The sequence below is a fragment of the Fukomys damarensis genome, unplaced genomic scaffold (assembly GCF_012274545.1).
Source record: "Fukomys damarensis isolate Sample0158 unplaced genomic scaffold, DMR_v1.0_HiC HiC_scaffold_7, whole genome shotgun sequence".
Taxonomy (NCBI): Eukaryota; Metazoa; Chordata; class Mammalia; order Rodentia; family Bathyergidae; genus Fukomys; species Fukomys damarensis.
In genome coordinates, this window is record NW_022900919.1 from 28341741 (window position 1) to 28356063 (window position 14323).

The 14323-nt window shown below is 46.3% G+C and overlaps 1 protein-coding gene across 1 annotated transcript in view; it reads right to left on the minus strand.

Moving 5' to 3' along the window:
• Slc24a3 (solute carrier family 24 member 3) overlaps window positions 1–14323 on the minus strand; it is a 459193-nt gene that overhangs the window by 24976 nt on the left and 419894 nt on the right. The window contains exons 9-12 of the mRNA XM_010634169.2: window positions 12874–12927; window positions 7172–7305; window positions 4940–5100; window positions 3975–4257 (exon numbers count right to left, since the gene is read on the minus strand). Coding sequence (XP_010632471.1) covers window positions 3975–4257; window positions 4940–5100; window positions 7172–7305; window positions 12874–12927 — 632 coding nt within the window. The remainder of the gene's footprint in view (window positions 1–3974; window positions 4258–4939; window positions 5101–7171; window positions 7306–12873; window positions 12928–14323) is intronic.

Sequence of the window (14323 nt, forward strand, 5' to 3'; positions counted from 1 at the left end):
GGGTGTCTCACTGTGTAGTTGAGACTGACCTGGAACTCACTATGTAGCCCAGGCTGGTCTCGAACTCACAGAGATCCTCCTGCCTCAGCCTCCGGAGTACTGGAATTATACCATGCCTAGCTTCCATTCCGGTCTTTTTTTTTAATACTGGGGATCAAATTCAGGTCCTTGTGCTTGCAAGGCAGGCACCAGAACCACTGAGCTAAATCCCCGACCACCCCTTCCAGTCTTTTTAATGGAAATATGTGTACCTACACCTCATTTTTGTCTGCCAATAGCAAGGCTTTCTTCATTCAAAAGATAAAAATTATTAACTATACTTATGTATATATGTAAATACAGTATGCATAGCTGCACATAACATATATGTATATGTATAGAATCTATAATAAAGCATATACATCATTAAACATAGGTACATTCATATCTGTGCATACATGATCTGTGTACCAACATATTATTTTCAATGTATACACTATATCTGGATATGTCGTGCATGCCTCACCAGCATTCTGGAGACTGAGGCAGGGGAATCTCAAGTTTGAACCCAGACTGGGCAGCTTATTATCTTAGCAAGACTCTGCACACACCCCCACTGGAAGCTCAGTGCAAAGGCACTGGGTTCAATCCCCTGTGTCACGAAACACAATAAATAAAACCAATATACACATACATATTTTACTTCAACATCTGTCTATTAAGCACTGCAGCTACACATCCAGGTACACAGCTGCTGCGTGTACACATTCCTGTGTACACCTGTGTCTGTACATACAGACGCTGTATGTCCACACTCCCACATACCAGTTTGCTCATCACACCCACCTTGGTCCTGTCCTTATTGCAGCTGGCACTACAGCTGGGTGACAGCACAAGTGACCTGTGCCTCTGGCAGGATCACCACAAGAACCCTGAGGAACTTAGAACCAGGGGAGCCAGGTCTGAGCCCTGTGCTGCATCTCCCAGGGGTGGCACCCAGGGCCGTGTGCACATCAGTCAAGTGCTCACCACCGAGCCACCTGCAGCCCTGCTGGCATCCTGACACCTCTGCTGGCCCATGAGACACTCCAGCCTCCAGACACCCTGGGAGGGTCCTGATTGTCCATCAGCCCTTGACCCCCACAGTAAGCTCCAGGCCAGCTTTTCAGCTGAGAGTGAGGGGAAGAGCGGTCAATTGGGCAAGCCCATCCCACATTTTGGAGCAGAGCCTGGCTTTGACATGTGCTCCCTGCCCTCTAGAAGAACTGTGAAGGTCACTGTCACAGCAGGGCTCTCCTTCCTTGATACTCCACATGTGCCCAGAGACTGGCAGTGCTGGCATCTCCTGCAGCTTGTTAGAAATGCAGATTATCAGGTCTTCCTGTCCTTGTGCATCAGGGCTGCACTGCATCAGGACACCTGGACCGGAGGCTGGCTGAAAGCCCCTGATGCCTGGGCAGCAGGATTGAGTGGGGTGGGATGACAGCAGCCACATCCCCCAACTCATGCGGAGCCAGAATGTGTGGCCAAGGGTCTGAGACCTCTGTCATCTGCAGCCTCTTCCCAGAGACACGACAAATAATATTCACATAATATTCTGGTCAACAAGGGGCCATGTATATGACAGTGGTCCCGTGAGATCACATGGCCCGGTGACACTGTGGCCATCATGTGTAAATACACGTCATGATGTGCACACCATGGCAGAATCATCTGGCCACGCAGAAGGAAGCTTGTTGTTAAGGGACATGTGACCACAGCTGACACCCACAGGGGCCCTGGCACTACTCTCACCCAGGACAGGAATAAGGAACAAGTGGCAGGAGTGACAGGAGGGGCCCTTGTCCCACTGAGGCCCATGTGAGTTGGACCTCTGGTCTCACTCCTACAGGGTCTTCCCTTGTACGCCTTGATGGGAGCCCTTAGGGACCCGGGGCTTCCCTGATGCCAGCATGGTTCTTGGCATTCACAGACTCTTCAGCTGGCACGAGTGTTCCCTTCATCAATGAAAGACTTCAGCAAATTAAGGGTGTCTGGAGCTTAAGTGGAGTCGACAGTGGGCTCTGAACACAAGGGCAGGCCAGGCACAGTTCCTGACATGGGTCCTCAAGATTCCGCAGCTTGATCCTCAGAACCCTTCAGAGGGAGGGGCCTGCAGTCCTGTGGCTGTGCTGTGTCCTATGGCGCACCTGGACTTTAGGTAGGGCTGCTGGACAAAGTCTGGACAAGTCACAGGAATCCTCAAAGCGGCCAGGGAAGCCAGACAGACTGGAGGCATAGGAAGGAGCTACCCAGTGAAACACGGGGTCACAGGGAACTGGACTTTGCCATCAACCTGGATGTGGGTGTCTGGGATGGATTTTCCCCTGGGCCTCCAGAAAGTAACACAGCCCCATCCACACCTTGACTCCAACCTTGGGAAGCTCTGAGAATCTAGCTGCACCTCTGATTTACAGAATGACAAGCTGGCCAAGGGGTGTGGTTTTAAGCTTCTAGATCTGTAGTAATTTGTTACACACCAAGAGTAAACGAAACAAGGATTGGCAAAGGAGGAGTGCCGTATTTGGTCATTTAATCCCTAAGACCGCTGTGACCTGGCTGAAGGGAAGGAGCTTGCCAAGAAACACATCCAAAGGTGGCAAATGGATAAATAAGAGTGTTTCCCCTTATCTACAGAGGACAGGTTCCAAGACCCCCAGGAAGGCCAGCAGCACATGCAGCATGGACATGCTGGACAAAAGGACAATTTACATCCCAGGTGGGAAGGAGCAGGACAATGTGAGATTTCATCATGCTATTTAGAATGGTGTTCAATTTCAAACTTAAGCATTGCTTATTTCCATCATTTTCCAGCTAATATTTTCAGGATGTGGTTGACCACTGTTAACCTTCGGTAACTAAAACTACAGAAAGCAAAACCACAGAAAAGGGGACTACTGTGTACCTTTTTTTCTATCAAGATAACCTACTGACAAGCAACCACTTAACTGGCTGGGCAAGTAGGGAATTGGCTGGAGTACAGGAGTCTGGCTATTTTCTTATTCATTTTAGTAATTATCTAATGAGGTTCCGATCTTTAGATCCCTGACTGGGCTCACGAGCAGCCTCCTGGACACAGAGAGGAGCACTTCTGGAGCACAGGAACACCTTGCATCTGAAAACAGCATGGGAGTTGGATTCTGCACATACACATCTGCAGCCTTTCCTCAGACTTCCTAGAGAGCTCACACACATGAATAACTCTACTTTCAACAATGAATGGGAAATGGACAAGAGCACTATTTCCAGAAACAACCAGAAGCTTCTAGATGGTTTAGTAAAGAGAATTCTTGGTGCCTGGTCCACCATTCTGTTAATGGGTTGACAACATTACTGGAATATTCAAGTGCAGCAGTCAGAGGAGGAGGACATGCTGAGCCTGGTGGCTGAGGTCCTGAAGGCTTATATAGGCTGTCTGCCTTCCCCTTCCAAGGTCTAGGGAGAGTTTCTGGCCAGCCTCACCAGCAGAGACACCCAGAACAGCTTTCTATCCAGGTCTGCATCACCTGTGGCTCCTGTCCTGCATCATGGGAGAGGGGGACCTGGGAACAGGGGTCAGGGACAGGAAGTAGAAACAAAGGGAACTGGGCAAGAGTTCCCAGGGTGAGGCCTCCAACTGCTGTGGGACAGGTGAAGGGGAGCAAAGGTCCCCTGTGCCCAACAAAGTGCCTAGATAACGGGGTCATGGGAATTCCCTGTTCAGCACCAAAAGATCTTGCAGAATTGCTAAGAGAGGACCTGTACCCATAAAATGCACCCAGTCAAAGTGCCCCAATTTCAGACCATGATGGGATGCTGCCATTGTGGTCATCCTCGAACCTGTAAACTTCATATAAATGTGCTTCACACAGAGACCTTTTTTTTGCATTGAGTAGTGAAAAACCCATCCAAGTAAAGGCCATGCACTCAGTGGCCTGGAAACAGCTCCCACCCCACCTGGATGTAGGACCTCTTACAAGGGGGGTCGAACGGTGTGTATGGTCCTTCATCCTCCTCCTCCTCCTCCTCCTCTTCCTCCTCCTCCTCTTCGTCATTCTCGTTGTTCTCATTGTCCTCATTTTCATTCTCAGTCTCGTTCCCAGCCTCGGCAACAACATCATCTCTCCGGGTCCCATTCACCCCCCGGTCGGGGGCGCTGCTGGGCCCTGTTCCATTCTCTACAGTGTGTTTAACTGGGATCTTGATGGCCACCTCGGATTCCCCATTGGCATAAGCCCTGCTGTTGATCAGTCTCTGTCTCTGGGGAGAGAAAGGGACATGCTCACTACAGGCCGAGGGGTTGGAAGTACCTTACTCCCAGGACACGGGCCACTGGGTTTTCCCCTAGGCTGTTGACAAGGAGATGTGTCCAGAAGATTCTGGAGTCAAGTTGTAAGATTCCCCCAAAAATAAACAACCTTCCAGGCAGAAAGATTAACCTTTTATAACTCACCAGAGCTTGCAAATCCCTTTAGAGGAAATTCCTGTGACAGGGATATGTCTGGGCTCTGTGGTGTTATCTTTCTTCTCCAGATTGGATGAATTCCCTTGCTCCTCACGGGAGAGCCACACCCTGTGTATGGACTATTGTATCAATAAGGTTGCTGCTCCAGAGAAAGGAAAAGCAGGGCAGAGACTCTGGGTTACTTTAAACTAAGATAACCTTTATCTAGCAATGACTTCTGTGCAAGCTCACACCAGGGGGCTCTAGGAAATAAGTTGGTAGAAGGGGACAGGGGAGTCTCTCTAGATAGCTGGCAGCTGAACTCATCTCTCATGTGTGGAGTGAAGAGCCAGGACCAGGATGCAGAGCTGGCCCTGGGAGAAGAGATGCCATGAAGGGCTGGGGGATATTCTAGGATTACACTTTGAGTGAGGCGATCTCTCTTCCTGTGGTTCCCCACTCTTGTCTGGTGACAGCGCACAATGCCTTCCCAGATACCTCATTGATCAGCATGCGACTGGCCATGGAGAGCCGGGTCTTGGGGGGAAAGTGGCTTGTTATCATGATCCGCAGGCCAGCCTCAGAGAAAGACAGCTGGTGTGGGTAGGCTGACAGCAGCTCATCCACCATGATCACAGATGCTTTGCGGTGGAAATTGGCTAGTGGGGTGAAAAGGATAACAATGAAGCCAGGAGGACAAAAGAGAAACCACTCATTCTTTTTCTCTTCTTTCCACCTCACATCTCTCTTCTTGCCATCCATCCATCCATCCACCCACTCACCATCCATCCATCCATCCTTCTAGTCTTATTTCCTCCTTCCTTTCCTTCCTCCCCCTTTCCCTCCCCTTCTTTCTAAGAAAAACTGCAGTGAAAAAAATTGGAGAAGAGTCAAAATCTCCTTTCCATAGGCTTATTAATGGCTCATCTCAAATAATCTGAAACTGCTCAAACATCATCCCTTGACACGGCAGGAATGAATCACATAAGAGAATTCCTCTCTGTCCTCAAAGGATTTTGTTTCTCACCACCTTAGGTTTAGGGCAAGGGAAAAACCCCAATAACCTTTATTATCTCTACATATCCTTTAAATACCAACAATGTTCATACTGAGTTGTCAAATGTTACAGAACAGACTTGGGTGGGCATGGAGGTCATGCTGAGCAGACACACAGTCCTGAAGCCCAGCCAGGACTGGAAGTGACTGGGGAAGGTCAGTCATACCTCTGAGCTGTCACTCCAGAGGCCCAGCACTCAGAAGGGGTACTGGGGTAGATCCTGTGCAGTGAGTTGCCACTGAGGCCTGTGCCCACTCTGTGAATGGGCCACCGGTGCCCATGGGCTTGGGGACCTGGCCATAGCCTCTCTGAGCATCTGCTCCTGTTTCCTAAACCACCACATTGTGAAATGATACTGGAAACCCTGACTAATATTAGGCAGCTGACTTTGGTTCCTGTCGAGTATTCCTTCTGTAGTTATAAAGTACCCAAAACGAGAGAAACTGAATGATGCTGGAGGGTACAAAATCATGCTGAAGTCTTTTATTAAACATACATATCATCATTCAGAAAAATATATCAAATATTTCATTTTCAAAATCAAATAATTATCCAGATAGTCTAAAGATGGAAATATATTTGAAAATAACCTACATATTTTCTAACTTCTCTCTTTTTCCCTGCAAAACAACCACATAGGACACATTTCAAGGGGATTTTTTTCCCTGTGGTGCTGGAGGTCAAATCCTTTTGCACAAACTCTTGTGCAAACGAGGCAAGCTTTCCACCACTAAGCTATGCTCCAACCCCTCAAGGGAAATTTAAAAAATAAAATGAAAAATAAAACACTTTCCAAGCAATGTTAATGATAAATTTTTATATTCTTTTATGTTAGAATATTACTTATCAGAGAATACAACATTATCTCCCTTAGTGTATCCACTGCTTTGCAAGAATCTACCAAATATCAGATTTCCTTTGGAAGGAAAGGTAACTCTCCACTGCTTCTGCAGCTTGGAAACAGAGTTAATGTTTCCATTAACTAACTATCTGCTGATAGTGAATTTGGGTACAGGCATTAATGTACTAGTAACAACTGTCATTTACAGAGACTACTTTATCTGCTTTACTTGTGAAATAATAATTCCCATTCTCTGAAGAGAAAAGTGAGGCTCAGACAGATTGTTTTATGGTCACACAGCCCAAATGTGACACAACCAACACCCCAAAACCCAGGATCTTCTCATTAGCCATCTGTTTTCACTTCCCTGTGTCACCTCCAGGAAACTTGCTCCCTAAGACTCTCAGTGGAGCACTCTAAGATTCCCCATTGGGCTTTCTGATCAGCTCATCACCATGAGAGGTCTCATGGAGCAGCCATAAGAAGGATGAGAGAACTGAACATTTGGATGTCTTTGTGTCCTCTCTTTTGGGACAGGCAGTATTCCCTCAAGGTCAGCTGGATCCTCTATCCATCCATGTACCCATCCCTTCATCTATCTGCCTACTCACTCACACATCCACCCTCCAATCCATGCCACATCCTCCCACCCACCCCCATCCATCCATCCCTTTATCCACTCACCCACCCATCTTCCTACTCATTCAACCATCCATCCATCCACCCATCCACCCACCCATCTATCCACCCATCCACCCATCCACCTACCCATCTATCCACCTATCTATCCACTTGCTCTTCCACCCTCACTCCCTCCTTCCCTCCTGGTTACCTTTCTTAAGTAGCACCACAGTTGCATCGCAGTTGCTGCTGTCGTCAATCTCAGCATTGTTGGCCAATCCATTGACCATGTTCCCAGCACCTTTTGTCCTCCTTTCGAAGCACTGATGTATGCATGCATTATATCTGAGCAAATCAGTAAACATGAAGAACCCATCAGCATTCCCCATACCTCTGATTCCTAATCCCACTGAGAGCTCCCTGGAGTTCTTGGTCCACAGGCAAGGAGTGGGACCCCATACTTTAAGTTATGATCCTCCCTACTTTGCTATCCCATGTCCTCTCAGAATACACAGCTGGTTACATTTCGTGATTGAAGGATATTGGTAAGTGAAATTAAAATCTAATTCAGAGAAGCCAACAGTGGTTCTTTGCTACCTCCTCCTGTGAATGGCAGGACTGCGGGGTCTGAGCTCTCTCCCTTGATGTGTATACAGGGAAGGACTTGTAATAAGCTCCACAGCCTCTTCCTGGGGCCATGTCTTCTCCCTGGACCTGTGCTGGCAGAGGCCAGCTTGGCAGGAGAAGGAAGAGGTGTTGCATCATGTGGTCACTTGCTGGCTGCGCCACATGGTCTAGTTGTTGTAGGCTGGCTGGCTAGGTCTTCGCCTTTGGTTTCTTGTGGTACAGCCTGTGATACTCCTACTATTGTACTATAATTCCCGGTCCAATTGGGTCTTCACTTTATGAAAAAAATCTAGACTACTGCTGTCCAAAACAATTGAATGGAAACCCTGGACAACGTTTCTCATGTGCCCCAGCAGACCGCTGTTGCATGGGAAGAGGCTCGTACAAGTTCCTAGGATGTTTCTAGCAGGCAGATGTTCTGGTCACTTTACTTATAGAGGGAGTCCCAGAAAACTTATGGGCAAGGACAGTCAGGCAGGGTCTCTAGGGTACTGAAAGCCAGTAATACTTTTCTCCTGTGCACGGAAGTAAAGATTCCATAGATTACTGGCCTTGGAACAGCCACTAAATAGTCTCCCCAAACCTGACCTCCAGCCTCCATGGGAACAGCAGCCAGCCACAGCCATTTTGAATCAGCAGCTCAAAGATCACTCAACCTGTACTTGTCCCATCTGATGCTGCCCTGAGGCCCCCTGAGGTCTCTTATAGCTGTACACTTGTGCCTGATTCTTCAGTCAGTGCCACTCTGGAGTGGGCTGTTAATGAGAACACTTCAGCCATGGTGGAGAGACAGAGGGGTTGTAATTTTCCTGTACTCCCAGAGTCACTGCTTCTTCACACATGGCAGGAAAAATAGAAAAGTACTTAAAAAGGATGCTGGTCATGACACCAGTGGGCATCCTGGAAGATCCTCATGATTCCTGAGAGGTGGGCATAGAATTAGGGCATCACTGTTTCACAGCCTCCATGAAACAGTGGATATGGGCATCAGCCAACAATGGCTATGCACATCACAGAGAGCAGGGTGACTTCAGTGTGCCCCTGATGGCAGGGCTCACCCCCACTTGGGCACAGTCTGGCCTGCATGGAAGGAAAGACAGAGGCCAAAGGAACAGCATGTGCCACACACCCTGGGAGTGCAATCTACAATTCTAAATCATGTGAAGTCTTCAGGAAAGACAGTAAACTTTATCAAAGAATAAACTGCAAGGAAAAGCGCACACGCACACACACACATACACGCACAGAGGAATTTACACAAGAAAAAGAGATAAAAACATAGTGCAACCAATTATAATGAGTAGGATTTGTTTTCATTTTGATTTTTTAAAATATTTATGACATTAATGAGACCAAAAGAAAACTGCAAATAAATATGACATTTAAGATGAATGGAAATTTGAATACTGTTCAGAAGTTCTACGATATTAAGGAATTATTTATTTTAAGTATTATAATACTAATCATGGTTGTGTTAAAGTGAGTATTTTAGAAACACATGCTGAGGTTTTTATGGGCAAATTAATATGAAAGCTGGGGTTTCCAAATTATATTGAGGGGATAGACAGGGTGTGGGTGGAGCAACTATAGTTGAATGGTATTGGGCCTCATGTCGAACACTTGAGGTTTGTCACACTACGCTGTTGACTTTTGAGTCTCTTCAGTATTCTCCTGCATGATCAAGTCTCCCCAACTCCTTGGCTCAACGGGAACTGCCATGTCCACTACAGAGAGAGAAATTGTGCTTCTGCCATCTGGACTCCGATTTTCCCCACAAAAGTACTGACTTGCTTGAGAGAGCAGTAGAGAGGGAAGATATGATCAAGGCATTTTATATGCATATATGAAGATTTTGTTGTGGAATTCATTATTTTACACAATTAAAATGCACTCATAATTATAATTGACAATATTTAACCAAAAAAACATTGACTTGCATGAGGTTTTGTTTTTAAAGTATGCCTGCCTATTATTGTCTTATTGAAGTTGGATTCACAGGATCATCATACCATACAGTGAAGGCACTGCTGAAACCAGATTCTTGAATAACTTAACCAACCTTCCATCTTTATTAAAAAAACAAAACCCTCATTAATTTTACTTTGCAGAAGAAGAGCCTGAGATGGAAATAGCTGATAACTTGGCCAAGGTCCCCTGGCTGGTAAGTGGCAGGATGGGGCCTGTGGCAGGTGGGCTGGGTCTGTGAAGCACTTGCCCTTCCCCACCAGGCAGCACTGTTTTATCTGGGGAACTAGACTCCAAGAAGTGACCCAAGAGTGCAGAACTCAATCCTTGTCGAGGCCACACATTCTTCCTTAAGAGTCTACCTAAGTGACCAATTCAAAATTGCCTTTGGATCTGCAGACAGGATGTTTAAGGTCATTTTAAAGCTGTCCACCCAGGAGACAGCTGATGATTCTAATACATGCTATATTTTTCTTTCTTTCTTTTTTCCTGCTGTTGCTGTTTTATATTTTTAATTGAATGTTTTAAATTTTGTGCTTGCACCTTGAAGCTACTTTATTGTGAAGCATGCAATTTTATAAATCCAATTTAATAAAACCCAATGATTAAAGCCTCTGATTACAGAGGGGGGCAGCTAAAGAGCAGAGATTTCAATCTAGAACTTAGGGCCTGGTAGAAAATTCTGTGAGTGCAGTACTGCTATCTGCAGTTTTCTTTGGATCCTGCTGGTTTGAGCAGCTGGAAGGATGGTAGAGCTGAGGCCTCAGCAGAAACATATCTCTTTAACTTCCATGTGTGGTGAGACCTGGGGAAGAGGAGAGGATGTGCTCACTGGTCATCTTAATGCCCACTTGCCCAGCCAGCCACCCACAGGCTGGACAAAGGTGTGCAAGAGCCAGAGGAGGCAAACTAGCAAAGCTGTTCAGCCTTTCTTGTCTCTACACCCAATCTTCATTTGCAGACCGCTCATCTGTGAGGACCCTAGACAGGACAAGCTTGAATTAAAATTCAGACTCAAAATGCAAGGCCAGTGCAATGCATAGAGAAGATACCATATGACAATTCTTCCAGAGTCATTGGTAGACCCACCTCCTCAAAGGGGTAAAAAGAACTCTTGACTCTTTGAGAACTCTAACTTAGAGCACCCAAAAGTTAAAAAAAAAACCAAAAACAAAGTAAAGTCATCAAATGAAAAACACTGAAGGAAGCTGTGTGTATCATTTGAGGTCTTTCCATGGTGGTATTGATTCTCTCTATAGTTTTGCTATTTGGGGTGAACAAGAGGAGTAAGATGGTTGCTTCCATCTTTAAAGCTGTTTCCTATGGAGTCTATATACTCTGAAAAGGGTTTGAACCAACTCTAGTTTTCCTTGGAGTTCACTGATTGGTACTTTAAATGAAAGGTAATAGTTTCATTGTGTGTGCCTTGGGATTTCTTCATCAGTTCCCTCATGGTAACACCATGAATATGTTAGGTCCTATTCTAGAAATGTGATGTCCAGTAAGAACACCTTGATATTGGGTCTACATTGGTCAATGGACAAGTCCTCTGGGAAATTCTGGGCTCCATATTTTGCCATTGGATAATTCTGGCAGATGCTGCCATATTTTGTCAATGGGCAAAGCCTGATTAGAACCCACCCTAGAACCAGTCAAGCCAGCTCACTGGTGATATTTTCCAATGTCCACACTGGCTTCTAATAGGTCTCCATCACTAGTGACCAGAACTAACTTTAATTAGTGCTCACCAGCAAGGAAAATATCATGTCAGCTCCAGTCATCAGCCTATTATGTCTACAGTGAGTATTTCAGAAAGTTTCCTGCCCCTAGAAATGTGCTTACTCCAGTGGCTGCATATGGTGGGGAACACAGGGCTGACTCAGTCACAGGAACAGCTCCTATGGGGGCTGTGGCTCCAGCTCTGCATTATTTATAAACCCCTCATCTGTGAGACCTACACACCCCAGGAGGTTCAAAATCTGCTTCCATTAGACTTAGAATATCAGAAACATCAGCAATATTCCTGATGTAAATAGTAAGTGGGTCCAACTCTGGGAAGGAAGACACATGATGTGGTGGCTTAAAACTATATCGACAAATATTTTGACACTTCATTCCCTTCTGTTATGGTTTATGTCTAAAATGTCCCCCAGAAGTTTTATACATTCAGAGGTGGGGCTTATGATTAGAGCATGGGGCTGCTATGCTTACCGGTGGATTTCCCTGCTGATATCCTGGCTGAATGTGCTGTTAGGAAGTGGGGCCTTCTTGGAGATGGGTCACTGGTGCTGCAACCTGGAAGGGCATATTCTGGTCCCTGGATCCTGCCTTCTCTCTCTCCTTCCTGGCTGCCATGAGGTGAGCAGCTTCCACCATAATATTTCTGCCTTGGAACCAGCAGACTATGGACTGAATCCTTGAGAACGATGAGACAAAATAAACCTGTCTTCCTTTAAGATGTGGGTATTAGGTGTTTGGTCCCAGAGATAGAAGAGTGAGTAATACACCTTCAGTGGATGATGTGAAGCCCTTGGGTGTACTTATACTCAGTGAATATGGCTGACGTGATGGTGTATAATTTGAGATGAGGTCATATAAAGGGTGTTTCTGGGTCCTTCTTGCTTTCTTTCTCTGAAACCCCTGACTTTGTAGGACATCACTCAAGTAGTCCTAAGGAGAAGCTCATATGGCAAGAAACTGAGCTCCCAGCTTGTCAACCATGCTTGTGGGCTACGGTCAGAGACATGAGGCAGCCTCAGCTGATGTCTGACTTCATGAAAGACCTGAGCTAGCACCCCCATTAAGCAGCTCCTGGACCCTAACTGAGGGATACATGCTTGTGGTTATAAATCCCTGCTTTGGGGCAATTTGTTTTGCAGCAATAAATGACAAAGATCACAGGAAGAATGGAAGTCTGCAGACATGTACTCCAAGGTTTCAGTCTGCTCTTAACCAGCTCCAGTCCCAGTTCCCTTCACTCTACATCGAAATGGAACTCGTCGGCTTCACCTCTTTTCTTAGGAAAGAGAGTGAAGCCAATGCAAAGTTGCCCATCCTGATGGGGGAGCAAAGGTTCTAGAGAGCTTTCTAGGGATACCTGGAAGCTGTGATTCCTGCACTGCACCCAGACTGGAAGGGTCATTGTTGTGGTTACCAATAAAAGTCACAGAGATTCCAACAGGAGCCCAGTGTGCCTGGAGTGGTGGGCGCTGAGATGCCAGTCACGTATCTACCTCCCCCCACTCCTCCTTTCATGTCCCCATGGGGTGCTGGGTGTTGGAGACAATTTGGGACAGAAAATTAAGGAGGTCCTGTACTTACTTCATGATGACAATGTAGATGAGATACATCAGCACGAGGACTAGAGACTCCCACCTGCAAAAACCAGGAACAGTTAACAAAGGCGACTGCGGAGGCAGCATCAGCCACCTGGCCACTCTGAAGACAGAGGGTGAGTAGCTGGGACACCAGAGTGGCTGGGAACCAGCATCTCCTGGTCTCAAATGTTTCCAGGCTTCAGGCAGCTCTTAATGGAGTCTCTCTCCTTTCCATCTAAATAGAAAGCACTCTTTCCTCTCTGGCATCTGCTCACCTAAAGAGCCCTTGGAAAGCTGCACACAGGCCTGTGAGTAGGAATCTATCCACAGTCTAATTCTTTACATGGACTATCCAGGTGTATTCATGAAAGGGAAGTGGAAACTGGAGAAACTGATGGGATGGCTGGGGGTACTGTTGGAGGTAGAGAGAGGTGGGAATAATATGGGGGAGGAGAGAGGGAGAGAGAGGCTCACACAGAGACAGAGAATCAGAGACAAAAAGAGACAGACAGAGAGAGAAAGGTGAGGAGGCAGCAGCAGGAATGAGTGAGAGGGGAAATAGTGAAGTGAAGGGAAGAAAAGCATAATGAAATCCACTAGCGTGTGCCTTCAACTTTTTCTAACTTGAGTACTTCTTTGTGTTATAGATACCTCCAGCTAAAACCCGAGGAACAGCTCCCTATCGGCTCCTTTGCAGCTGCAGAACTGAATTAGCCACTTCAGGACACAGCTGTGGCTTGGAGAGGAGGTGACTAGAGTGGGCTCTCACGAGGAAATCTGGGGCTTCCCTGCTTCCCTAGCTGGCTTCAAATTCTGAGTCTAGAAGATGGTCCTAGAAAAATGCTGAGCCCAGTGTTTAAAGAACACATATAGACACAAATTTGGTTGCTGTAGTACTTATAAAGGAGAAGAGTTGTGGAGAAGCCAGATGGATGTTCATGGGGGGCTGGGGATGGAGTTTTAAATGTGTCCCCATGGTGGGCCACCATGTCTGAAAACATGTCTGTAGCTAGCTATCAGGGTAAGAGGCTCGGGTTTGGGAAGAAGCAAATGTGGAAGAAGCAACTTCTGCTGTAGTTCTTGGCTTCTCTCATAGCAAAACTCCTCACAGGATGGGGTGCACACCATTGTACTTGGTGAATGTCTCTAGTTTAACATCATCCATCCCCTGAAAGAAATGTGTGCATAGCTTAAACTTTACAGGAAAAAGTGAGGTTTTTGTTCGTGATACTCATCTTTGCAGAATGATGCTTTTTCATAGACTCAGAGTTCACTGGAAAGTGAATTGTGAATGAAATATTACTGTCCTGTTGAGTTATGACCAGCACTTTCTAAACAGGTGTATTTATACTCTATCTTCATGTACCCTGCTGGTGTAACACTCTCCTTTGCCATTTTTCAGGGATCATTGTGGGATGGGGTTCCCTGACTTGTAGGCATACAGACTCAGTTTC